The 22,268-nt window shown below is 47.2% G+C and overlaps 1 protein-coding gene across 18 annotated transcripts; it reads right to left on the reverse strand.

The window, feature by feature from the left end:
* Positions 1-64: 64 nt before the first annotated feature.
* On the reverse strand, positions 65-22,134 carry nfyc (nuclear transcription factor Y, gamma). Of its 18 annotated transcripts, none has more exons than XM_030347916.1 (11): positions 22,020-22,134; positions 10,553-10,662; positions 10,321-10,389; positions 9,144-9,257; positions 7,719-7,814; positions 6,103-6,270; positions 4,140-4,208; positions 3,349-3,501; positions 1,847-1,951; positions 1,684-1,737; positions 65-1,485 (listed from the first exon to the last, which is right to left on the reverse strand). In XM_030347916.1, exons 2-11 carry the CDS (start codon positions 10,649-10,651, stop codon positions 1,366-1,368), a joined length of 1,047 nt encoding a protein of 348 aa, XP_030203776.1. In that variant the 5' UTR covers positions 10,652-10,662; positions 22,020-22,134; the 3' UTR covers positions 65-1,365. The 18 variants fall into 18 exon arrangements, with proteins under 18 accessions (XP_030203776.1, XP_030203768.1, XP_030203772.1 ...); XM_030347908.1 differs by having other exon boundaries at positions 10,321-10,392; XM_030347912.1 differs by having other exon boundaries at positions 10,321-10,392; positions 10,553-10,659; positions 22,020-22,111.
* Positions 22,135-22,268: the final 134 nt, after the last annotated feature.

The following is a 22,268-nucleotide window of genomic DNA, read 5'->3' on the forward strand; positions in this document are numbered from 1 at the left end:
TATACTGTCTATTTCATCCATTTCGTTTTTAATAAAAAGAAAAAGAAAAAAACGAGTACAAAAAGCACGTTAAGGTTTTTATTAAATTTTTCTCACAAACAGTCTGTTTACAAAAAGGAACATCAAAAATAAAATTTGTACCTATTTGTTGCATATCATGCTGGCAGTTTAAACTACATGCAAAAAAAAACTAAATAATAACAACATTGATAATAATGATCATTACTGTACACAATATAGAGAAAGAATGTATTGAAAACAACTGTTCGGTTTAAAAAATAGGGAAATGGGGCGTTTCTTTCAAAAGAGTCATGGGTTTGTATGTGAAACGTACAAAAACTGAAAATAGCACTTCAAATCCCCCCTACTGAAGAGCATGGGGAGATAAGGGACTGCATAGTGACCTAGGACAGCACTGTTATGCAGAGGACAGATTCACAGGAGACTGAGGGAGGGACGTAGAGAGAGAGGGAGATGGAGACGATTGGAAAACCATGATAAAGTAGAGCTGATGAACATTGGTAGGGGCTAGTGCAGACGTGGGCACGCACAAATACCCTCATGACCCATCTTCATCCCCCAGAATCCATGCTAAAAACACCTTAATAAACTAACTCAACATCATCATTGACTTCTACTGGGTTCTGGTGTCAACATTAAGCCCCCTCCACAACTCCAAACAAGCTAATGTGACGTATATGGCTTCGAATCGAATAATTAAATCTTAGACACATTACTTTATGGCTGGAATACAGTAGGTGCAGCAGAAGAACTCTACTACATCTTTACAAGGGAGCCCACAGAACGATGAGACACAAGGCCAGGAGGGACAGGAGAGGGTTGGGGTCAAATCTCAAGGCGCTCCTGGAATCAAGGCCCCGACCATCTCCCACGTGCCGGAGCGCCGGGGTGGGGGGGGGAGCAAGGGAGAGGATGGTCTACTGGGATCCAGGTGTGACCAGGACCACCAACTTGTTGACTGACTTGATTTCATATTGACGACAAGAGGAGGACGAGAGGTGAACTGTGTGTGCATGTGCGTGTGTGTATATAAATAATGTGTTAGTTGAACTGGTAAAACTGCATTACACTGCCGGTGGGGTGGTGTTCCTTTTTGTTTTATTAAGATCAGTTTTTTGTACAAAAAATAAATCAGTGAGGTGGGTGGCCTTCCAGTCCTGGTATGTACAAAAACCATCACAGCGCTCAGAACCATGGTTGAGTGAGCACTACCAGTGGGTCACGCAGTGGGACAAATCCCACTGCTGAAATCTGGTGAGCTGGTGTGTCTGTCTGTGTCTGTCTGTGTCTGTGTGTCTGTCTCTGTGTCTGTGTCAGTGAACGGGGGAGGGAGGCACGTGGAGCTCATTCGGTGGTGACCTGTGTGACCTGTCCGTCTGCGCTCTGATTGGTCGACTGGATGAACATGGGCTGCGTGAGCTCCTGTCCCGCGGGCATCGTCACCTGCTGGATCTGATACAACTGCTGTGAGAGGGGGGGAGAGAGACGCAGGGGGTGAGCGAGAGACACACACCCAGTGGAAGAGATGAAGCAGACAGTGTGTCTGTCTCAGTGTGTGAGCTTTGTCATCACATAAGCAGGACAATGAACAGAGTTTCATCCCTAACCCTTTTACTTTAAGGGGTTAACATTTATTTTAGCGTCTTCCTCGTCATGTTTTACCTGTCCGTCGGTAAACTGGTTGAATTGCTGGCCTTGCTGTACTTCCTGTGTGATCTGGAGGATGGAGAGAGACCAACGACGTGAGCAGTCTGGTTACAGCTGAGGGTAATACTTGTGAACTGCAGGTGTGCTGTGCTGAACACTCTTTAGGTCTTCATGTTACCTGCTGGGCGTTACCAAGCGTCTGGATCTGTCCCTGCACCACCTGTGTCCCGGACATCGGTTGGGCCAGTCGGATGTACTGCAGTTGCCCTGTGTTGAGCTGCACCTACAAGTACACACCACAAGAGGGTGGCAACCCCTGCTTTTAGAGCACGCGTGTGTTTAGTATAAACTACAGAGACCAAGACAGACAATACATTACTCTAGAACCAATCTCTGTAAAGAGGACCAACAATGACCCAATTGATCAATCCGATGCGTTCACCTATTTTACCCAATTGGTTAAAAGTTATTTTCTGAAAACAATATTGTGGATGATATCTCCACAACTGCAAGGGATATAATATGAAATCTTGGTACAAGATTTAAGGTTCTCATTGATTTCGACATTTTTGCCACAAAAAAAAGCCAAAAAAAAGAAAGCATGTGAGATTGTTGTAAAGGTGTGGGATGCGAAAACTAGCTGGTTAGAATGAATAAAGCTAAAACGTAAGTGGGAGATTAAATCTTTTGCCTAAAATAAGTCATGTTTTAGATTGAAAACCACCTAGACCATTTTCAGTTAGTAGCCCTGTTTATTGTCATAGCACGGCATATGATGAAAACCAGGGTCAATATTTGATGGCAATAAAGGGAAGTAGAGCAAAGATATAGAGGTTTTAGTAGGTCAGGGAGAATAGAATTGAATGACACCAAGCCAAACAATTGCACCATATGGCCACCCGATGGAGCCAAACATAAGTTCTGACTGAAGGCAATTTACCTATTCCCTTAACCCTCTCTTAGCATTAGAAACGACATGTTTAGTCGCATAATGGTGCCCAGACATTGGTTTATCTGTTTATGTTGGCTTTATGCGATCAAAGTCAACATTGATGTGAAAAACAATTGTAGAAATTGAACAAGATAAGACATCATTGTTGGTTCTACAAAGAAAAAGTTTGTTGTTTGCTGTTGAGGTTTTCTGCCACTAGTTCGACAAGTTTTAGTTACAGAGTTATATGCTTTTGACTTTTAGAATCAGGGGAGTCCAAACTTTCATTTGATATTTAGCTTGTACAGAATAAATCATTTGAAAAGAGAGCTTCTAGTTTGCATATATTATGCAGTGATGAAATACATACTTTTTTTTGTTAAATGCTCTTATCTTGCTTGTGATTTAAATTGTCCATTGTCTAACTGTTTAGAGGTGTCTCACATCACCTTATCAACAGTTTAAATGCCTGAAGACACCTTTGAAATTCAGAGGGGAGGGGCTTTACCCGGATACAGGTCGTTTCGGTATGCAGAGCTCTTATGCAATGTAAACGGTTTTGTAAAAAAGCCTGTAGTATTATCATCACTAGAATTCACGCTGGAACTACTATGACTAATAAGCGTCTTGCAGTGAAATCGGCTGCAGGTCATCAAAGAGCAGATCGAATTGAGGCTTCTTGCCCAGCAACAGATGGCTACATGTTAGCTTGTGGTGGAGGGAACCCACGGGACGGTTCCGTAGCTTACCGGGATCTGCTGGATCTCCCCGGTGTTGGTGATGATCTGCTGCATCACCTGCATGGTCTGGCCCTGGCCCTGCCCTGCCTGGCTCTGGGCAGGTGCTGCCTGCACTATCTGGAGCTGCTGGCCATCACCAACCTGCATGGCTACCTGGCCACTCTGGAGGGAGGGAGGGAGGGAGGGAGGGAGGGAGGGAGGGAGGGAGGGAGGGAGGGAGGGAGAGAGCAGGAGATGAGAGAGAGTCAATGGGATGAACAGCCATGTGATGTGGCTTATGATGGACAGCAGGGTAGGAGAGAAAAAGGGATCAATAACTGTATTGGGGCTTTATTTAGAATCCGATGGAGAGATTCGGGGTGTAGGGAATATGGTGTACTCATAGACCATCATACAGAGATACTGAGGCCATCCCTCTGGTTTTCTCATTTTCTTTTTTCCGTCTGTCCAGGAAGGGTCACCTGATCTCAAGGCTGCGTTTGTCCTCTGAGTAGCAACGCACAGGGTCACCCGAGATGGACAGAGCTAGACGTGCAACTGATGGGCCGGTCGAATGACGGCTGACACAAGAGACGCTAAAGGTCTCCATATCAAACGTTTTGGACATGCGCTGTATCTCTGTGTTTGTGTGTGTGTGTGTGTGTGTGTGTGTGTGTGTGTGTGTGTGTGTGTGTGTGTGTGTGTGTGTGTGTGTGTGTGTGTGTGTGTGTGTGTGTGTGTGTGTGTGTGTGTGTGTGTGTGTGTGTGTGTGTGTGTGCGTGCGCGCTTGCGTGTGTGTGTGTGCGTGTGTGTGTGTTTACCGTAATGGGTGTGCCCTGTGACTGCACCTGCACCTGCTGTAATTGCTGCATAGTGGCACCTTGTAGCAACTGGGTTCCGACACAATATGGGGTTGAAGAGAGCAAGAGCAGAACAGAGGAGAGAGAGAGAGCAAGAGCGATAGAGTGAGACATAAAGGAGGGGCAGACAATGCAACAACTTAATACATGAGTAAGCACAGGTGGAGCGGTCGCATTATGAAAGCATGAACGGTCAAATGGGGCTGTGTACAGCTGTTGAAAGACAAGCAAGTATGTGAGGTCTGCAGATTGAAGCGCTGAGCTTAGAGTGGAAGTGAATGACAAACAAATGTCATTATGCTGTGTAGCAGTGGGCCTACGAGGGACGTTATAAACACTCTAAACACTCTGCAAAAGAGGTTGATGGAGGACGCGGATTGTGGCATAAATGGACTCGTTGTCATTCTCCATTTGAGTATTCTGGAATCACTTCCTCTGTACTTTTTTAAACTCTGACTCTTTACCAATAGTGCATTAATGGGCTTTAAAAAGATTGATCTTAGACATAATTAGAGAGGAAACCGTGAGCTCCCAGGAAGAGGAACTTAAGGTACAGCAAACCATTGAGACGTGGGTGAGGAGGGATGTTGACACTACAATACCGATCAAGCAGCCAGGACTGAGGTCAACTACACTAGGTCAACTTGGACCACTACGGAGGTCAGCTAGACCAATCCAACTACTAGAGTACTCATAGTACTATCTAGAAGGACTACAACTGCTACCATCCAGTAGTCAATAATACCTTATCACAAAGCTGAAGACACACAGTTACGAGGCCTCTGAAGGTTGTAATTAAGTGAGTTGAGCAGGTCATCATGAGAGTTATCGGCTAATCAGAAATTATGGATTAAAATTGGTCAATGCTGATGCATTCAATTCATTCAGCCCAATGTTTGTATGTGTCAATTAAACCGACTCTAAATTGTCATTTTGGAGGCCTGGTATTTAAAACAAGATCAAATCTCTTACACAACTAGTTTTTTTTTCCTCTTCCAGTATGTCAGGTGATTGGCCTAATGTCACACAGTGACCTCTTCACTATAAAGAGCAGCTCTGAAGCTAGAGAGAGGAGCTAGTTGGACAAGCAAGAGAGAAAGAGAGGGAGCAAGGTAGCTTAAGAATGAGAGACTACATTACGGTTGGAGGAACTGAAAGGCCCCATAAGGTTTCTTTGTGTTATGTGTATGTAGATGTGACAGACTGCAATGATAACACATGTGATGTTGGGTGTGTTCCCTGAGTCAGTTAATACAGCTGGTCTTGGGAGAGTTCAGCTCTTTGAAGATTGCCAAAGCTAACATCAATAAAGCTAAATGGGACCATCCCAGTAACAAGCCTGTTAAGCCTGCCCTCACATGGGGAAGTCCAGTTGAAGACATACACAGACACACACACAAATATATACATACATACACACACACACACACACATATACATACATACATGCTGTATATACATACATACACACACACACACACACACTGTATATACATACATACATACACACACACACATGCTGTATACACACACACACACACACACACACACACCAAAACACAAACATGCCATGTTGTTGCCGCCTTTATCCAAAGCGTGTTGTAACACGGAGTGCACACACTCGGTAGGACTCGAACCCACTAACCCTGGCTGTGTTCACACCATGTTCTGGCGATGGCGCTGTGGGAGGACTTCACATGATGTCACGCACATACCAAGCAGTCCTCTTGCTGCTGTTCCATCATTTTAATAAGAATAACAACTGGTTGCTTGGTGATTCCCAAACGCTCGGTCAAGACGTACCAAGATGGCCGCTTGGAATGTGCTTATGGAACTCGGGATGAGGTGATTGAACCGCCCAGAGCAGGAGCCAGCCACATGAGGGCGGTGGTGGTGGGGGTGGGGTGGGGGGGTGGGGCTGTACCTGTCCCTGCTGCGGCTGTGCGATGATGATCTGCCCGGGCTGCAGCGTGGTGGTGCCCTGGCCCTGCTGGCCCTGCTGCTGCTGCACCTGCACCGTCCCCGGCTGCTGGGCCAGCGTGAAGTAGTACTGGACGGGCTCCGCCGGGGCCACCGACTGACGCACCTCCTCCTGTGGGCAGAGCCACGCAGAACCACACGCACACACACACAGGTCAGTGGACAGACACACACACAGACATGGAGAGAGGCCTATCCGTCCGGTACATCTCCATGAATTATTGTTGCGGGTGAAACGGTAGAGGATGGCCGGTGTGATGAATAACTGATGGGGCTGAGGCCAGGGGATGAGTAATGTGATCTGGGCTTCAGATCCACTGACATGGACCCCACCCCCCACCCAAAGGGTCACCCCTAGTGTACACTGCAGACCGCACAAGCTGGACCCTGGATTCATGGGATCTGGTTTATACACCCAATAATACTGTGGTGTGTGGACCTAAGAAAAATAATCTCTCCATCCGAGGAGGAATTTGACGGAACATCTGTAGTAACTTTGGATACCAATGGAGCGATTAGACCCAGGTATGGTTATTCCCAAAGGACACCACTACACTATATCATTCATTCTTTGTCACGTTGTAGCACTTTTTTATAATGTAAACAAAGTATGATGAGAAGATAACTCAATGTTATCACATACCACATTTATCATTGTAACTTAGCATTTAACTGTACTAACCGCGGTTGAGATATCTAGATACATACTGATATAGTTTCAAATGGCCCAGGGCTATGGTGATAAGAGTCAGCTGCACTCTTCCGTCACATCGGTGAATCAGTGATTCACTGATTGGTCCAGCAACAATAACTTAATAGCTTCTGGAGATGGAAGTGACACAGGGTTCTTGTACAGAGGGCTTGATGGGGTCGGAGGAACAAGGGTGAATGTTCCTAACATGGACACTCTGTAGGCCTTGTTCTCTTGCACTTAGACCTCCTGCTGTTGGTTGTTGCCCTTCTGGCATTGGTTCTAGAACTTTTACCATTGGTACTAGACCTCCTGCCATCAGTCCCAGAGCTGCTGCAACGGTGGACCACGGCTCGGCCCGGGGTCGTGACGCGCAGTCGCTGTCTCTCCATCACCAGAAGCATAAACACCCCTCTCCCAGCTCCTTCAGGACACAGCTGAGAGTGTAGGATGTTTACACTCCAGTAGACGGTAACCATGACGAGGCCCCTCACGTTCCACTCTCCTCTCACACACTATTGAAATCTGTTGTTTTAGGCTTAAAGAGGAAGCCATCGATCTTTCGCTTGCGTCGACAGGAAGTAGTCTGTGCTCACGCAGTCAAAGTGCAACTGCTTTGTGAGGAAGTGGTTGTTGCTGGAGAGGATCCACATACCGCATCGGTAGTGGTGGGGGGGGGGGGGGGTTGTCATTGGTTGACGGGGGCAACAAGAAGCTGCAAACATCCGACTGAAAGCCTTAAAGGGTCAGAATGCAGCTTCCAGTCAAGGATGTTTACAGCACCTCCAAGCTGCCATCAGTGAAACTGCATCCATGATAATCACACACACACACACACACACACACACACACACACACACACCACCCACCTGGCGTTTGGGGGGCTTGAGGTCATCTCTGGGCACAATGTCAATCAGGAAGTCAAACTGGTCAAACTTTGTTATTGCCATGGCGATGTCGTTCCTCTGTAGGGAAACACACAGAATGAAAGGTGTTTGGTTAAGTGCTGAAGTTGACCAGCGCTGTAAGCACCAATAGATGTTGTTTTCTAAATATCGTCAACTACATGAGCTGGCACACGCCAGCGTGGCTCATCACTTTCTCCTAAAATAACCCACAACAAAATGTCATGAATCAAACCAACGCCGGGCGTTCATTTGAACGAGACATGTCTCCTCGCCTGTCACCAGGAACCACTGTAGGCCTCCAACCCTCTTCTCCCCTCCCCCATTTTCCACAGGATATTGGCTTTCAGGACCCCCCCCCCCCCCCCCCCCCCCCCATTGTAGCACGTTCCTCTATCACAATCTATTTATAAACACTTGATTAATGTAACACCGGGTCAGATCCACACTTTCTCTATTGATGAGCGTTGCCATGGTGACCCCAATCAGCATGGCTCCGGGCACAATGGGGCCCGGGCTCTGTGTGTGCGTGTGCGTGTGCGTGTGTGACGCAACATCACACATGCATGGGGCACATACGTCACGCCTCGCGCACCATCTGTGGTGTTAGATGTAATTAACGTGTTGCCGTTGCGCTGCAAGAAGTACCAAGGTTCTATTTAATTTGTGCGGCGCAGTTTAACCGCGAGAAAAAGGGTTCAGTCTAAAAATCTCCAAAAGACATACAAGGAGAAGTAAGTTAGGATAACAGTTAAAAACTAAGACACCGGGATGATTAAAGAATTCCTGGACTGCATTTAGAGTCTTTCTTAGGCAGTATCATTTGTGCGCCCCCCCCTACACACACACACACACACACACACACACACACAACCTTCTGGAGGTATGTGAGCGGAGAAGCCGGGTTGGCGTCTCTGATGTTCTGCCACACAGCTTGCCCCTCATGACATCCAGGTGTGACAACCCCTCCCCCAGCGGCCCACCCTCAGCGTCACCCCTCTGTCCTATTACCCCTAACCTCATTCCAGGGCGCTCACTATTTAGCCCTGGCAGCAGAGCCAACCAAATGGCCCTGGAGGGAGAAATGGGTCACCAGCGCTCCCACCCGGAATTACTTTCAAGCTTGATGCAGGGAGGGAGGGAGAGAGGGAGAGAGGGAGGGAGAGAGGGAGGGAGAGAGGGAGGGAGAGAGGGAGAGACAGAGACACAGGGAGGTAGGTAGACAGAGATTGCGCCAGATTGAGAGTTCCTGAACGCTTAGAATGCGGCCTCAGATCATACACAGATAATTATATGTCTGTGTGCCTGTCTGTCTGTATGTGTTTGAGTGTTTGTCTGTCAGCGAGTGTGCATGCTTCCGTGTGTGTGTGTGTGCGCCCGTGGGGTCACCTGCAGGGTGCGTCTCTTGTTGTCCTCGGTGTGGATCCAGGCTCTCAGAGTGAGCTCCGTGATGAAGATCTGGGCTGCCTTGGCGAACAGCACCGGAGCCTCAGCGCTGATCATCTGGACACAGGGCACCACAGCTGGGTTAGTCTCACACACAGGAACCCACTCCCCCCCACCGCCTCGTCTGACACCATCACAGAGGGAACACTCATCGGAAGAATCATAATAATAAGCTAGAATGCTGGTATGGTTTGGCAGAGGAATCAACTAACCTCTTAATATTGAACTGGATCTACACTATCACACACACACACACACACACACACACCTTCTCAGTGCATCACACACTGTGCTCAATGACATTCTCAAAAACAGGCGCACACACAAACAGTTGCTACCGTGTCAAACATCTTGTTTTTATATGTTGTTAGTGATCCTTTGATCTCTTTAAGCTGTCCTTTGTCCTGACACCCCCCCCCCCCCTCTGGTGAAAAACCACTCCTGCATGTCCCTTTAATTGACTACTTGAACGGTAATGACATCCTTGCATTTTGTTGGGGGTGCCATCTCCTCGGGTTCCACTCATTAGGAGAGCGATTAGGCTAGCGACCGCATCTACAATCCACGCCTGCAAGACCCACGTTAGTGAATACATTATTTATGAGAAAAACTTTTTATGTTGCACTTTTTAGTGCACCTTCATCATTTCTACACACAACAGCATCTCTGTTCGGCATCCCCGACCTCCCTTGCGAGAGATATTGATCGGTAGGGGTGCGTGGGCAGACATTTTGTGCCGCAGGCCTCCCCTTGACCTGCCCCGGCGCTAAGAAGCTACTTCGAATTATTCACCGACGCAGTGAGGCTTGGCAGTCACCTCTGATGGTGACACGGCGTGACACATGCCATCACCCCCCCACACGTGTGAAATACATCGGCACCACTGACTTTAACATACATTTACACACACCTTTTTTTGAAGCTTTGGCCTTTATTGTTTTTACATTAGCCCTTTATTTTGACCATGACTCCCATGTTATGTTGACTTTAATCCATGTAAAGGGCTTTCAGAAAAGGGGATTCACAATTTGTTCTTGCATACATATTTGCATTGTATTCTTACACCATGTAAATCCATGATAGGTCTAATTCTCTGTCTGGGTGCTGTGACTCGGTTTACCTTGACGTCTTCGTCGAGCTTCATGATCTTTTTGATGCGGGCGAGAGGCAACTCCTGCACGCGAAAATCCTTCTGAAACAGAGCCATGGGGGGTCAAATCATGTCGCACAAACATAGCAGCAGTGTGTGTGTGTGTGTGTGTGTGTGTGTGTGTGTGTGTGTGTGTGTGTGTGTGTGTGTGTGTGTGTGTGTGTGTGTGTGTGTGTGTGTGTGTAAAAGGAAGTAGGCGTACCACAGTGAGGTTGCGGATCTCCTCCATGACACGGGGCCAGAAGGACTGCAGGGTCTGCTGGGCATCGGTGCCCCCGGCTCCAAACGCATCGGCAGACATCCTCTACTCTGCTGGAGGAGGAAGAGTCCATTGTTAGTACAAACAGCCTGTCGGGCCACAAGTTCCTTATCCAACATCACTCGCGGCGGGAATACATGCTCCTGTCATTGAGGAGCAGGAGGTGGTCAGACCTCTCCCTCAGAGATGTTGTCACAGGCAATGCCTGATGAAGATCCTTAGAGATCGAAACCTCGTCAATAAATCCTCTTCTGGAGCATTTAAACAGTGTGCAGACCCTCATTTTTTCTCATATTCAATGCTATTGTTCAGCACCAGGTAAAGCCAATCCCACACATGCTCAACGGCACCTTTGCCAGGGCACCCGATCAAGGCATCTGATCCCAGATGGACGGGTGAAGGGAGGTGGTTCATGGCGTGGTCCAATATTAGAATACACTGGGATCTAAAGAAGGCCCCTGCCGGCGTCCACCTATGCCTGACGGAGTGACAGGCCGGCTGCACGCTGGAGAGCGTCTCCGTCACCCTCAGACGGGGCAATTCAGGCAACTACGTCAGGGAGGGTTGTGGCTCTGTGTGTCCGTCTTTCCCTCTCCCATCCAAACTGCTGAATATTTTTTTACAGCACCGGTAAAATGGTTTATACTAAAAAAAAATCCACACACACACACACACACACACACACCTCTCTCTGAAGACTAGAGGGAGTTTGAAATAGGAACCAGCAGGTTACTATGGCATGTGAGGAATCTGCTCTGGGAATATCAGCATGCCTGCCTGAACAAGCAGAGTGCTAGAGAGGCTACGGGCTGCACTCTCTCACCCCCTTCACTGTGTGCGAGTGTGTGTTTACATGCTTGTGTGTCCCCTACCTTTCCAGCAAGAGACTGAAGCATGAACAAGAGCTCTTGAGAACTACTGCCTGTGTGTGTGTGAGTCTGTGCGTGTTTTATGACTGCCAAAGGCTTTGACAGGGGGTGGTAAGAAATTGACAGGGGCTCAGTCAGAGTGGTGTAAAACCAGTTATGTGGGTCAACTGAGAGAGAGAGAGTGAGAGCGAGAGCGAGAGCGAGAGCAGTTTGGCAAAGCATGGATGTCTCCGGCTCTACTCTAGTTGACCGACTACGATATTGGTACAAAAGACAAAAGTGTTGATTCAAAAATCCAGAGATCCATCCCCCACCCATTAAATAACATGCAGAGAAGGCTGCATGCCGCATACCCCAGGCTGTCAATCACTTTCAAACTGAAAGTAGCCTAAATCGATGAAAGCAAATGGCAGTGGAAGGGGGACAGCTTGATGAAAATCAATGGCGGACGCGCTAGTGCTGTGGTGTGTCGGGCCAGTGAGTGACCTTGACAACAGCTCCCCACCGGAGTCCAGTGGCGTTTCAAGGTTGATGGAAATCCTGCAGTCACGAGAACAATCCCAGCATTCCACTGGGCAGAAAGGGTTTATGGGAAACTGGGTCCTCTGCCTCGTACCGAGTGCCGTGTGCTTTTCACGCAGCTCTCCCTACCCCGCCTCTTTAAGCGACTTAATGTAGGGAGAAATAGGTTGCAGTGAAAGACACAGCAGAACAATAGAAGTGGCAATAGAAGATGATAAAACAATTCAAACAATTCAAAGGTTTTGCATCAAGGGAATAGTAGACTTGTCTGTCGTTTTTCCAGTAAAAGAAGACTTAATTTCCAAAGTCAGCCATTTATCTTGTGATATATTGACACGGGGCAACTGTGGGGTTAAACCCAGTATATTGGCTTGTATATGCATGTTGGTATACACGTGTGCACTAGCTCGAACGCTAGCGCGCACACACGCACACACACACACACACACACACACACAGACACACACACACTTTGTGACTTTCTCTGACTGGTAGGTCAATAAGGATGATAAGACAGTTAACACCATTGCAGGCGACTAATTGCCATGGCAACAGTGCAGGGGCCTCGAGGATATAGTGTACGGTACTCTGAAGTAGGCAAAAACACACATAAATGTATAGTTATATTGTGCTATGTGCACCTGAACAAACTGCTCAATTCAATTCAATTTTATTTGTATAGCCCTTAATCACCATTACAGTGTCAAAGGGTTTAACAGGCCAAATATTTATGACACCCCCCTTTACCCAAGCCCCCACACGGGCAAGAAAAAACTCCCTTTTAGCAAGGAAGAAATCTTGAGAAGGAAAGCATAGTAGGGGATCCCTTCTTCCAGGGATGGTCAGGAGTGCAATGGGTGCCACAATTGACATACAGGTAAATACATGCACATCATATTAAAATGATGAGGTCTTAATCTTATTAAGACCTCAAATTTGAATTTCACAAAGACACGCACATGCCTTCTGTGACCCCATGACCTTCAACCTAAATAGACAGGCAGTAATCTGGCTCCCAAATTTTTATATTTTCATATTCAAAATAAGTGATATGATGAAGCAGCTCTCAGGAAGAGCTGGTCTGGAAGGTGAGCCACTGAAAAAAATATGATGAAAAGTGATACCGTGTATGACGGACGGACGGACCTGGCTACACAATAGATATATAGACGACAGGCCCCACCACATTGCGCCTCAAGCAAGCTAGATAGCGTCCTCTACCTCAATCGATACGGCCTATCAGCTTATCAAACTTGTCAATGGGCTGTGTGTGTGTGTGTGTGTGTGTGTGTGTGTGTGTGTGTGTGTGTGTGTGTGTGTGTGTGTGTGTGTGTGTGTGTGTGAGACATGTGAGAAGCAGAACAGAACGCCTGTCTCGGTCCAACACCTTCTATGGTCTGGGCCAAATGCTAGCCCCGTGAGCACCCCTGCCTGAGGCCTTCTTTACACAAGAGAAAGTATATACTACCGCCGCTACAAGCGAATAAATGTCAAGGTTGTGAGGTTTTACCTCGTTTAACAGCCAAAAGAGGTTGATGCAGAGTGGGGAGTCTTTATTTTTGATGCGTCCAAGCGAGTGTTAGTCTGGCCGTACGGACAGGCTGTGTGTGACGTGTGTGTGTGTGTGTGTGTGTGTGCGTGTGTGTCCTGAAGTTGTCAACCTGCAGGGCATGCTTGTTTGCTGCATTGGTGCTAAGCTGCGGTGCTATATTAGGGTACATTGTGTTGTTCTATACAGTGCATCTGAACTCCTCTCCCCTTCCCTGCGGTTTCATTGTCCTTCCATGGGTCAGAGAGAGACAGCGGTGTTGGGTTTCCTGCTGAACGCTGTTCTCTGGGAGGTGCGCTCTCTGCTTCGTTGGCAGTGTCTGACAAGGCATTTATTTTCTTTCAGGTGATTCTCTCTCCCTCTGCTGAATAAGCAATCATGCTCCCCCTGCTCAGCCTAGTCCAGTGCCTCACCCCCCTCCCACCCGAGCACATTGCATCAAGTAGCAGCATCCCAACCTCGCTCGCCCGCAGCACCCTGGCCTCACCTGCTCTTCCCTGCTTCTCGGAAAAAGGTTCCTCCACCAGGGTATTGTGAACAGAGAGAACATGGAGTCAATGCCAGCAGCCGTATACATAAATGGACGAGTACAGGAACTCCCTTCGTTTACTGCATATTGCCCTTCGACAGCCAGGCATCTAGATGAGATAAAAGCTGCCGTATGAGCGCGAGCATCAGCTTGTCCTTAATGACGGAGGGCAGGTGACCATGACCTGGTGGGGTAGCAGTGGTCATCTTGCCCCTGTTGCTATGGCACCAGGTCGGGGCGGGGCTGGGGGAAGTAACCCTTACCCTGCGTTCACACCAAAAGATGCATTTGCTGCCCGAACGCGTTGACGCCTGAGTTTTGCGGCGCGTCAAATCAAGTTTTGCGGCGCGTCAAACTTTTGACGCACGTCAAAAGTTGAAATATTTCAACTCGAGCAGCATTTGACGCGCCGCAAAATACGTGAACGCGCCCTTCGCCCGTGCCCGGCAGCGGGCACGGGCATGCCGCGCCGCAAATCAGATTTTGACGCGCCGCAAATCAAGTTTTGCTGCCCGTTTTCTCGGCAGCAAAGCAGCAACGCGTCTCTACATTCACTTTGAATGGGATCACGACGCGCGTTAACTTTTTGCATCTTTTGGTGTGAACGCAGGGTTACAAATAAACAAACTAAAACAGAAATCAACTACTTGTTCTACTTGTTTGTTAGGGATTGGGACTTGAAAAATAGATGAACCAACATAACTGATCCGACTAATAGGTGACTCAGCGAATAGGTGACTAAACTTAACACTGAGCCAGGTGTAGTGTTGTTTACTTAATACCAACTTACCCAGACCTTAACTCAAGAACAAACTTCAATGGTGCTGATGATATGACACGTGAGGAGGCAGGATATGCACTACAAAGATCATTCAAAGAACTATATTGTTAGCTATATTTTAAGGCAAACACAACAAAAAAAACACGTATTTTTTTGATTGGTCTAGATATCCAAAATCATTATTGGTTTATCACATTGATTACAACTAAACGAATTTGTTGAATGAAGAGCGGTCCAAACGACTGTGATAAACATGTCTAATGAATGGCCTTTGATCTCCCCCCCTCTCCCCCCTCGTCTTCATTATCATAGCTGTCAAAACAGCGCATGGACGAGTGCCAAAGAACGACAAATAACTTTAGTCAACTCTCGTCTTCCACAGAGGAAGGGCGATAGAAGGAACCGGAGAAGACCAGAAGAAAAGAAAAGAATCGACTAGCTCATTTCCTGTCAAACGACCTCGATGTGACCTTCCGGTCGGTGGGCCTCCATGTCTGCTCTATCTAGCTAGCACATTATTGCGGTGACTACCAAAGTCAATTGGTCTACGGAGCAGGAACAGCAAACACCGTCCTACTCTAACTGTGTAAGACCAGCAGAAGGGTTTTGTTTGGTACTGCTAATCAGGGTTTGAACGTGGCGCAACACACACACCACACGTGTCCTCACAAAGCCTGGGTTTCAGCAGAACTTAGCTTAACCTGTCACAGTGCAGCCCAACGAGCTCAGGAAGAGGTTATGAAACCCCGAGCGCTGATCTATCTGAAGGGCACACAGTAAAGCAGAACCACTGTGTCACAACAGCAACGCTTCTCACATTCAAGACCGAAATGTGGGTATTTCTCCCTGCCAAAATCCATTACTCCAGTTAAAAACTAAATGCTAAGGGTCACGTGTTGTAATGTTAAACAAGTGCGGGTGCGTAATGTTAACTATATGGAAATAAGGGACAAAAATCAGTAAAATAGTAACAAAATTAGGCAAGACGTAGGTAAAAAAGACTAGGACTTACAAGAGTAAAGAATACGCCATGGGGTATTTTTCCAACTGAAGTCCTGATTCATAAAGCGCCGTGTACATAAGTTTAACCAACAGTCATCGCCATTGCTCATTCATTGTTCTCCACCAAGTCAACACTTACCCACCAGAAGGGTAAAGGGTTGGCATGGCTACAGTACACCAGGTAAATGATCTACTTTGACAAAACATTAAAAAAAACTAAGTTAGAGAAGTTAGATTCTGAGTCAGGAATTACACATTAACCACAGCAGGGCCATAAACCGGTGTGACACTCTCATAGAGAATACACTGTACTCAAGTAGCCTTTGCTGTGCTGTAAAGAAAAACAAGTTTGCGCGGCTTTTGCACTAGAAAGACACAAAGGCCGTATCGCCGGGCCGGCTTTGACCTGCAACGAGGCCATGAGTCTGACCTTGTCTCAGTCCGCTAGAGTCAGAACAACCAAACGTCCCTGCAAACTTTGCCCTTGGTTCTGCTTCAAGCCAACTCCCGGAAGTGCTAGTCACTGATCCGCCAAGGTCACTCAACAGAGAGAAGAGACAGACCATAGAGGGAGGAGGCAGGTTGAGTGGAGTGGAAAAAGAAAGTGGTCAGGGGACGGGGGGGTTGTGGGGGAGGTTAGAGGCCCTTGTCTTCAACTTTCACTGCAGCACCTGAGTGACCCCTGTCATGCTAGCAGTATGTACTGTCTGTGTACCTTTTGTTAGCAATAATAAATCAACTTTGACCACCTAGGTTTTTGTACTTAAGTTTACCACTCATGCCCTCCCTCCCGGTGGCTCTTTCTCCCCCTCTCTTTGTACTCTCGCCGCTCCCCTCTCGTCTCCCCCTCTCCGCGGAGAGAGAGACTGCGGGAGGCGCGCTAACATTCCTGTGACCTTCATCCGATGCGAGGGCCTATTCTCTGTCGTCAAAGTGGGCTGGGCTTAAGGCAGCTACCTGCAGATTCCTCACTGGGGAAAAAACGGCTTAACCCCTACCCACCTCCCCCCCATGGCTCTTAGCAGTGCCTCCATGGACGACGCACGCATCCATTAAACTACCATGGCAGCAAGGGCAAAGGGCCGCACATGACGCAGCTGTGGTCACCTTGGCCACCGGCTAGGAGACCACGCTACGCGGGTGGTGTGTTTTTGCTAGCCGTGTGTGTGTGCGTGTGGCTTGCAGTTGCTAATTTATTTATGCTTGTCGCCAGATGTGCCTATGGCGCAGGGTAAACCACAGATAATATTCAAATGTAATGCAGACACCCGGCCAACCTTCAGAACTGGCGGCAAGGGACTTCAACTTAAGAGTTATTTTTAGTCTCCCCCTCGCTCTCCCAAAAGGGTATTGGGTTTAGTCAGAGGAACTAGTGGAAACCTTCAATTAGGTAGGAGGGAAAAGGAGTTAAACGGAAAGAGGGAAGAGATGCCCTCGCAAGATTCTTTCACAAGACATCAGATCAAACCAGTGCACCCTCCCTTCCTCCCCAGTCCCCATCCCTGAATGTGACAAGCTGGCATTCTGTGTCTTCCCAGGGTCGGACATTGTGGGGGGGAGGGGGGTGTCCAGCTGCACATCGAAACCCTTTGAAATCCACCATTACTAGATGAGGATGATGATTGAGGCACAAACAGAAAGCAAACTTAGCAAGGACGGCATGCTACTCTGCATCACTGCATGTGCCAGATAAAAAGAACAGGGTTTGAAACAGCAACACCTGGAGGTGAGAACAACCACAGACCTGAAGAAGAGAGTGTGATCGTCACAAAATACAAAGATACTTTATGACAAAAGCCACAAACAAACACAGCGAGTCGAAACAACTGAAACACACACACAAACAGTACACAAACAGTACACACACACACACACACACACACACACACACACACACACACACACACACACACACACACACACACACACACACACACACACACACACACACACACACACACACACACACACACACACACAATAAAATACAAAATCACCAACTAAATACTGATACAGATAACACAACTTGACATGACAGTGTGTATTCACCAGCACAGGGGGCTCTGTGAAACACTAAGTCTGAGTGCCGGCCCCATCGATGCAGCGCCGAAGTGACACTTGAAGGACAAGTAAGGGGGCAATGAACACAAGCCAACCAACGCTACAAGCTCCGACCGAAAAACAACAGACAGAGAGAGAGCGGACTCAGATACAAACACCAGAGAACAGTCTGAGAAAGACAAACAGAACCTATCCAGCTCTGCATTTGCTACTTTGTCTCCGTCTGTTTGTCTTTGGGTTTGTTTTGCAGACTTACCCCCGTGTGTCCTTCATGGCGAGTGGTTTTGCCGTGTCAGGGTGGAGGGGGGCGGGGGACCGGACAGAGCGGAACAAGAGAGCTGAACAAGACTCCTTGAGAGGAGAGTGAGAGGAGGAAAAATCAGGGGCTGACAAACTCTCTCCCGACCCCTCCACTTCCTGCAGCCCCCACCGCCTCTCGGCACTACACAAAAGGCATTCTTGCTCCACTCAACGCCATCCCAAAAAAAAGAAGAAAAAAAAAGAATACGCTCCAGCTTGGACACACAGTCTCCCCCTCCCTCGGTACCCCTCCCCCCTTGTATCTATTACTCTCTTTTTACACATTGCCTTGTCTACTAGACCCCCCCAGCCCTCCCTTCCCTCTCCTTTCCCCAGTCAACCCACAGCCGTCACTCTCCTGTTGGAGTCCTCGGATGGTCCCACAGCAAAGTTGTATGTTTCTTGTCTCTTTTACCTCTATGGCGTGCCCCCCTCCCCATAACACTGCTCTGTGAGATGACCCCTGCAGCGTTAAGGCCGCTTTAAGAGGAAAGCCAAGAGGAGAGATTATAAATTATAAAGCCAGCAAAGCAGCAGGCAATCAGTACAGCGCCACTCCCGAGTCCCGGACAAAATCTCCTTCAGCCTCCTTTCCCTTTAACTTTGAATAGTAGTCAATCTAGCCTGCTACATGGAACTAAACCCCGCCTCGGGCCCCAGCAACCGGCCCACTCTGACGCACTCCACCAATGACACAGAAAGGTCCTTGTGTCCCATTGGCTGCCACACCGACCCATCAGGGCTGACACGTCCTCCCAGCTCCTCCTACCTCCCGTCTGCCCAACCCCCTTTCACAGAGAGACAACTTCCTGTTCTAAGTTACCTTGAGCCGCAGGATAGGGGTCAGGGAAAAGAAAAGAGGAAGAGAGAGAACAGCAAAGAATAGAGAACCAAAGAGCAGATAAAGTTGTGGAAAGCGTCCGAGGGTGTGCGCGTGTGAAAGGGTAGCTGGTGGGTGGTGTCGTCTTGCCTCTGCATGGTGTCTCCTCTGGTGGCTCTCGCTTGACTCGCGGCAGGACGGAGAAGAAAGGAACCACAGGCTGCTCTCTGACAACTGCTCTCTGCTTATTTACAATGTCAAACTAAATGTCTCCCTCAGCCCCGCCTCCGCTCTGCTGCTACTGGCTGGCGGCCCGGTGATGCAGGCAGCCAGGCTGCACTACCACTGGCTGACAGAAGTGTCAAGATGGATGCCGCATGTTGCAGCCACATGATTTAGAAGTGCAAAGGCATACCGGGCAGACGCCGCTGTCTCATACGTGCGCGTGCACTCAAACGCACATTTTTGTCCTTGCTCTCTCATTCATCCTTGCTCACAGTCACAGGTAAACACCAACATTCAGCCTTTAGCAGGGCCGAGCACTGTATTAAATAGTTTGTTAGTGCGTATATTAACATTGAGAGTCAATATGCCTTAGGGGGTTGATGTTTATTTTTTAAGCCAAATTAGTCAATGAGCCAATTGAAGCCGTTTAACATTTACCATTACTCATGACTACATATCCTTCAACTTGTCAGACACAAGCATGCCATTTCAAAAGGTCTTTCGTAAAACAAACAAAAACCTTAGTGAGGTGACAATATCAACCAGGTAGCAATGCAAGAAAACAAACCATGTAATATTCTGTTCTGTTTGTGGGTAAACAAGATTGAGGAGATATGGGCGAAAGACTGAATACACAAAGCCATTGTTGTATGACCCCAATGTCATCACAAAACCATGTGTGCAATATGCTATAGCGTCCTTCTGGTAAGATGGCCACTGGTTAAGAAGGTGCGTTGCACTCAATGATACAAACATGGCCCTTCTTTACACTGGAACACAAGCGCAGGGTAACACATTAACGGTGCACTGCACAGGCATATTAAATAGTCAGGAATCATAAGACATAGGGGATGTGTATCTACGAATGTTCCCGAATAATAGCTTATAGTAAGGGACTGGTGCTGAGGATGGTGGAAGTGACCGTCAGCTTATCCTGCATGTAACTGCAAGTCCGTCCCCCGTCCCCCATAGGGAGAGAGAGCAAAGCTAGTCCATCAATGAGCACACTAGAAGAGGTGATGGGGGGGATGGGAACGGGAAGGATGGATAAGGACATAGAGGAGATCCACTACAGAACAGGAGGGATAGAACAAGAAGTGAAGAGAGACTCTAGAGAAACAACTATTTTGGTGCAGGAACGAGAGCAGGCACGTAGCTGGCCGGTTAATGATTAGAGAGGAGGCTGCACAAAGATTAATCTATTTTAGCAGTGAGGCTACCCAAAATGCCTCCATGATGACATCTGACAAGGTCAAAGCAGGAATGGAAAAAAAAAAGACCTTCCCATGACTTCTCCGCCTCCAGGAGGGCAGTGTTTACCATTGCCGACACTGTTGTTTAGACATCAACATTCACAATCCGGGTTTATTTACTTCACAAACACACAGCAATATAGCCATTATGCAGTAATTTAAGTACACAAAAAGATGCATGCCTTCTGTATGTACAATTCACGGGCTTTAATAAAGAGGAGAAAGCATGAAGTCGTTTGAATCCAGAAAGGCATTAAAAACTATTAACTATTTTCTAAATAAAGAAATTATTGAATGAAAACTCCACTCGGGGGAGAAAGTTGATACTGGAAAAGTCTTGATACATACTGTTAATAATCTACTTCCCACGGTACGCTAGGACAGAACTTTGTGAACTGTGAAATAATACCAAGTGCAATGCACTCGTGTCTCAGAGAGCTGTTTATTTATTAGCTGCATTAAGAGTTGGTGAAGAGCAACAAATACAATCCAATGTCAATATTTAGGGGTTGAGATTATAATTGAATAATATCAAATCGTATATTCCGTAGCTGTAATGATCCAACTCTGTATATTCCTTCATACATTTAAATATGTACCTATTGTATCATCCACCAACTTCGGAAGACATAACCATTTATGTAGAAGATCTTTCATTAAAGAGTATGTATTTTATTGAAATACAATACGCCCAGTCGTTATTAGGATAGAAGGAAGAAAGTCTAGCTAACACCGGGGTATCATACCATATAACATTTATTCACCGCAAATATTGGTTTTGAAAGGTAAACACATCCGCTGTATTCCTCCGGAATGCATGATACCGTTGCCATTAAAGATCTAATTCTTTTAACTGGATGCTCCCAGAACAAAGTTGAGCCGTAAGCGATGGTTTGTTGGCCAAATATTAGCGAGTGTTCATTGTTGTCTGATCCTAGCTAGCTCAGGGGATCTTTGTGTTAGCTCGGTTCCGATACACCTTATAGTGTTTGCTCACACTGGGCATCAAGGGTCTTTTTAACCGAATTTGCCACTGGACAAAGCATTGCCCCCCTAATGAAAGTTTGCAAAGCTTTACAGAGCTCGGAAGAAGTAATCTAACCAATAAAGACAACGTTTGTATCTGTCCTTCAGACCAATCAAACCTCGGACTAGATTCCACCAATCAAGGTTTTTATGGCCAAGTTCGCTCAGCCACTGGCGCCATTATGGATCCAACACGACTGGGCAGTTCATTCGACAATTAAACAAATGAGAGCCAAAATGGTGGCGCAACTGTGTCAGTTTCTCGCCCGCCTCTGATCCCTCTCGCGGGCCACCAATAAGCGCCTCAGAGAGCGAGGAGGGAAATGGCGCCTATGTTCGTCTTCCAAAACAATCGTCTATTGGTCAAGAAGAGCAAATGAAAAGACGCGGATCAATTGCCGCTACTTTCACTCAAACCGGCATACTTTCTTGTCATCATTTTACACACAAATACATTTTTAGGTCTTACTCACTTTCTTTTGCGTGTTCGAAGAGAAGTCCGCCTGAGTCTATTATTTATTTTATTTAGCCAACAACGGGAAACAAGATGGCTTCTATTCGAACCGGAAATAGTTTAACGTACGCACGTAGTGACGTCGCCGTTTACCCTACATGGACGGCATGCTTGAGCTTGTGTAGAATGCAGAGGTCGCGGCAAGGTTTCTCATAAATCATGGTTTAAATATTACTATACATTGCTGTGCAACAAATCATTTAATTTA

The sequence above is a fragment of the Gadus morhua genome, chromosome 22, assembly GCF_902167405.1.
Source record: "Gadus morhua chromosome 22, gadMor3.0, whole genome shotgun sequence".
NCBI classification, from domain to species: domain Eukaryota; kingdom Metazoa; phylum Chordata; class Actinopteri; order Gadiformes; family Gadidae; genus Gadus; species Gadus morhua.

Bases quoted from the DNA above. Each gene is read 5' to 3' on its own strand.
- nfyc (XM_030347908.1), bottom strand. From the start codon at position 10,651: ATGTCTGCCGATGCGTTTGGAGCCGGGGGCACCGATGCCCAGCAGACC. The intron at 6,271-7,718 runs GTGGGTGGTGTG...CTCTGCCCACAG, and splicing joins TCAAGCCCCCCAAACGCCAG to GAGGAGGTGCGTCAGTCGGT. The intron at 4,209-6,102 runs GTACAGCCCCAC...GTCGGAACCCAG, and splicing joins CACAGCCGCAGCAGGGACAG to TTGCTACAAGGTGCCACTAT.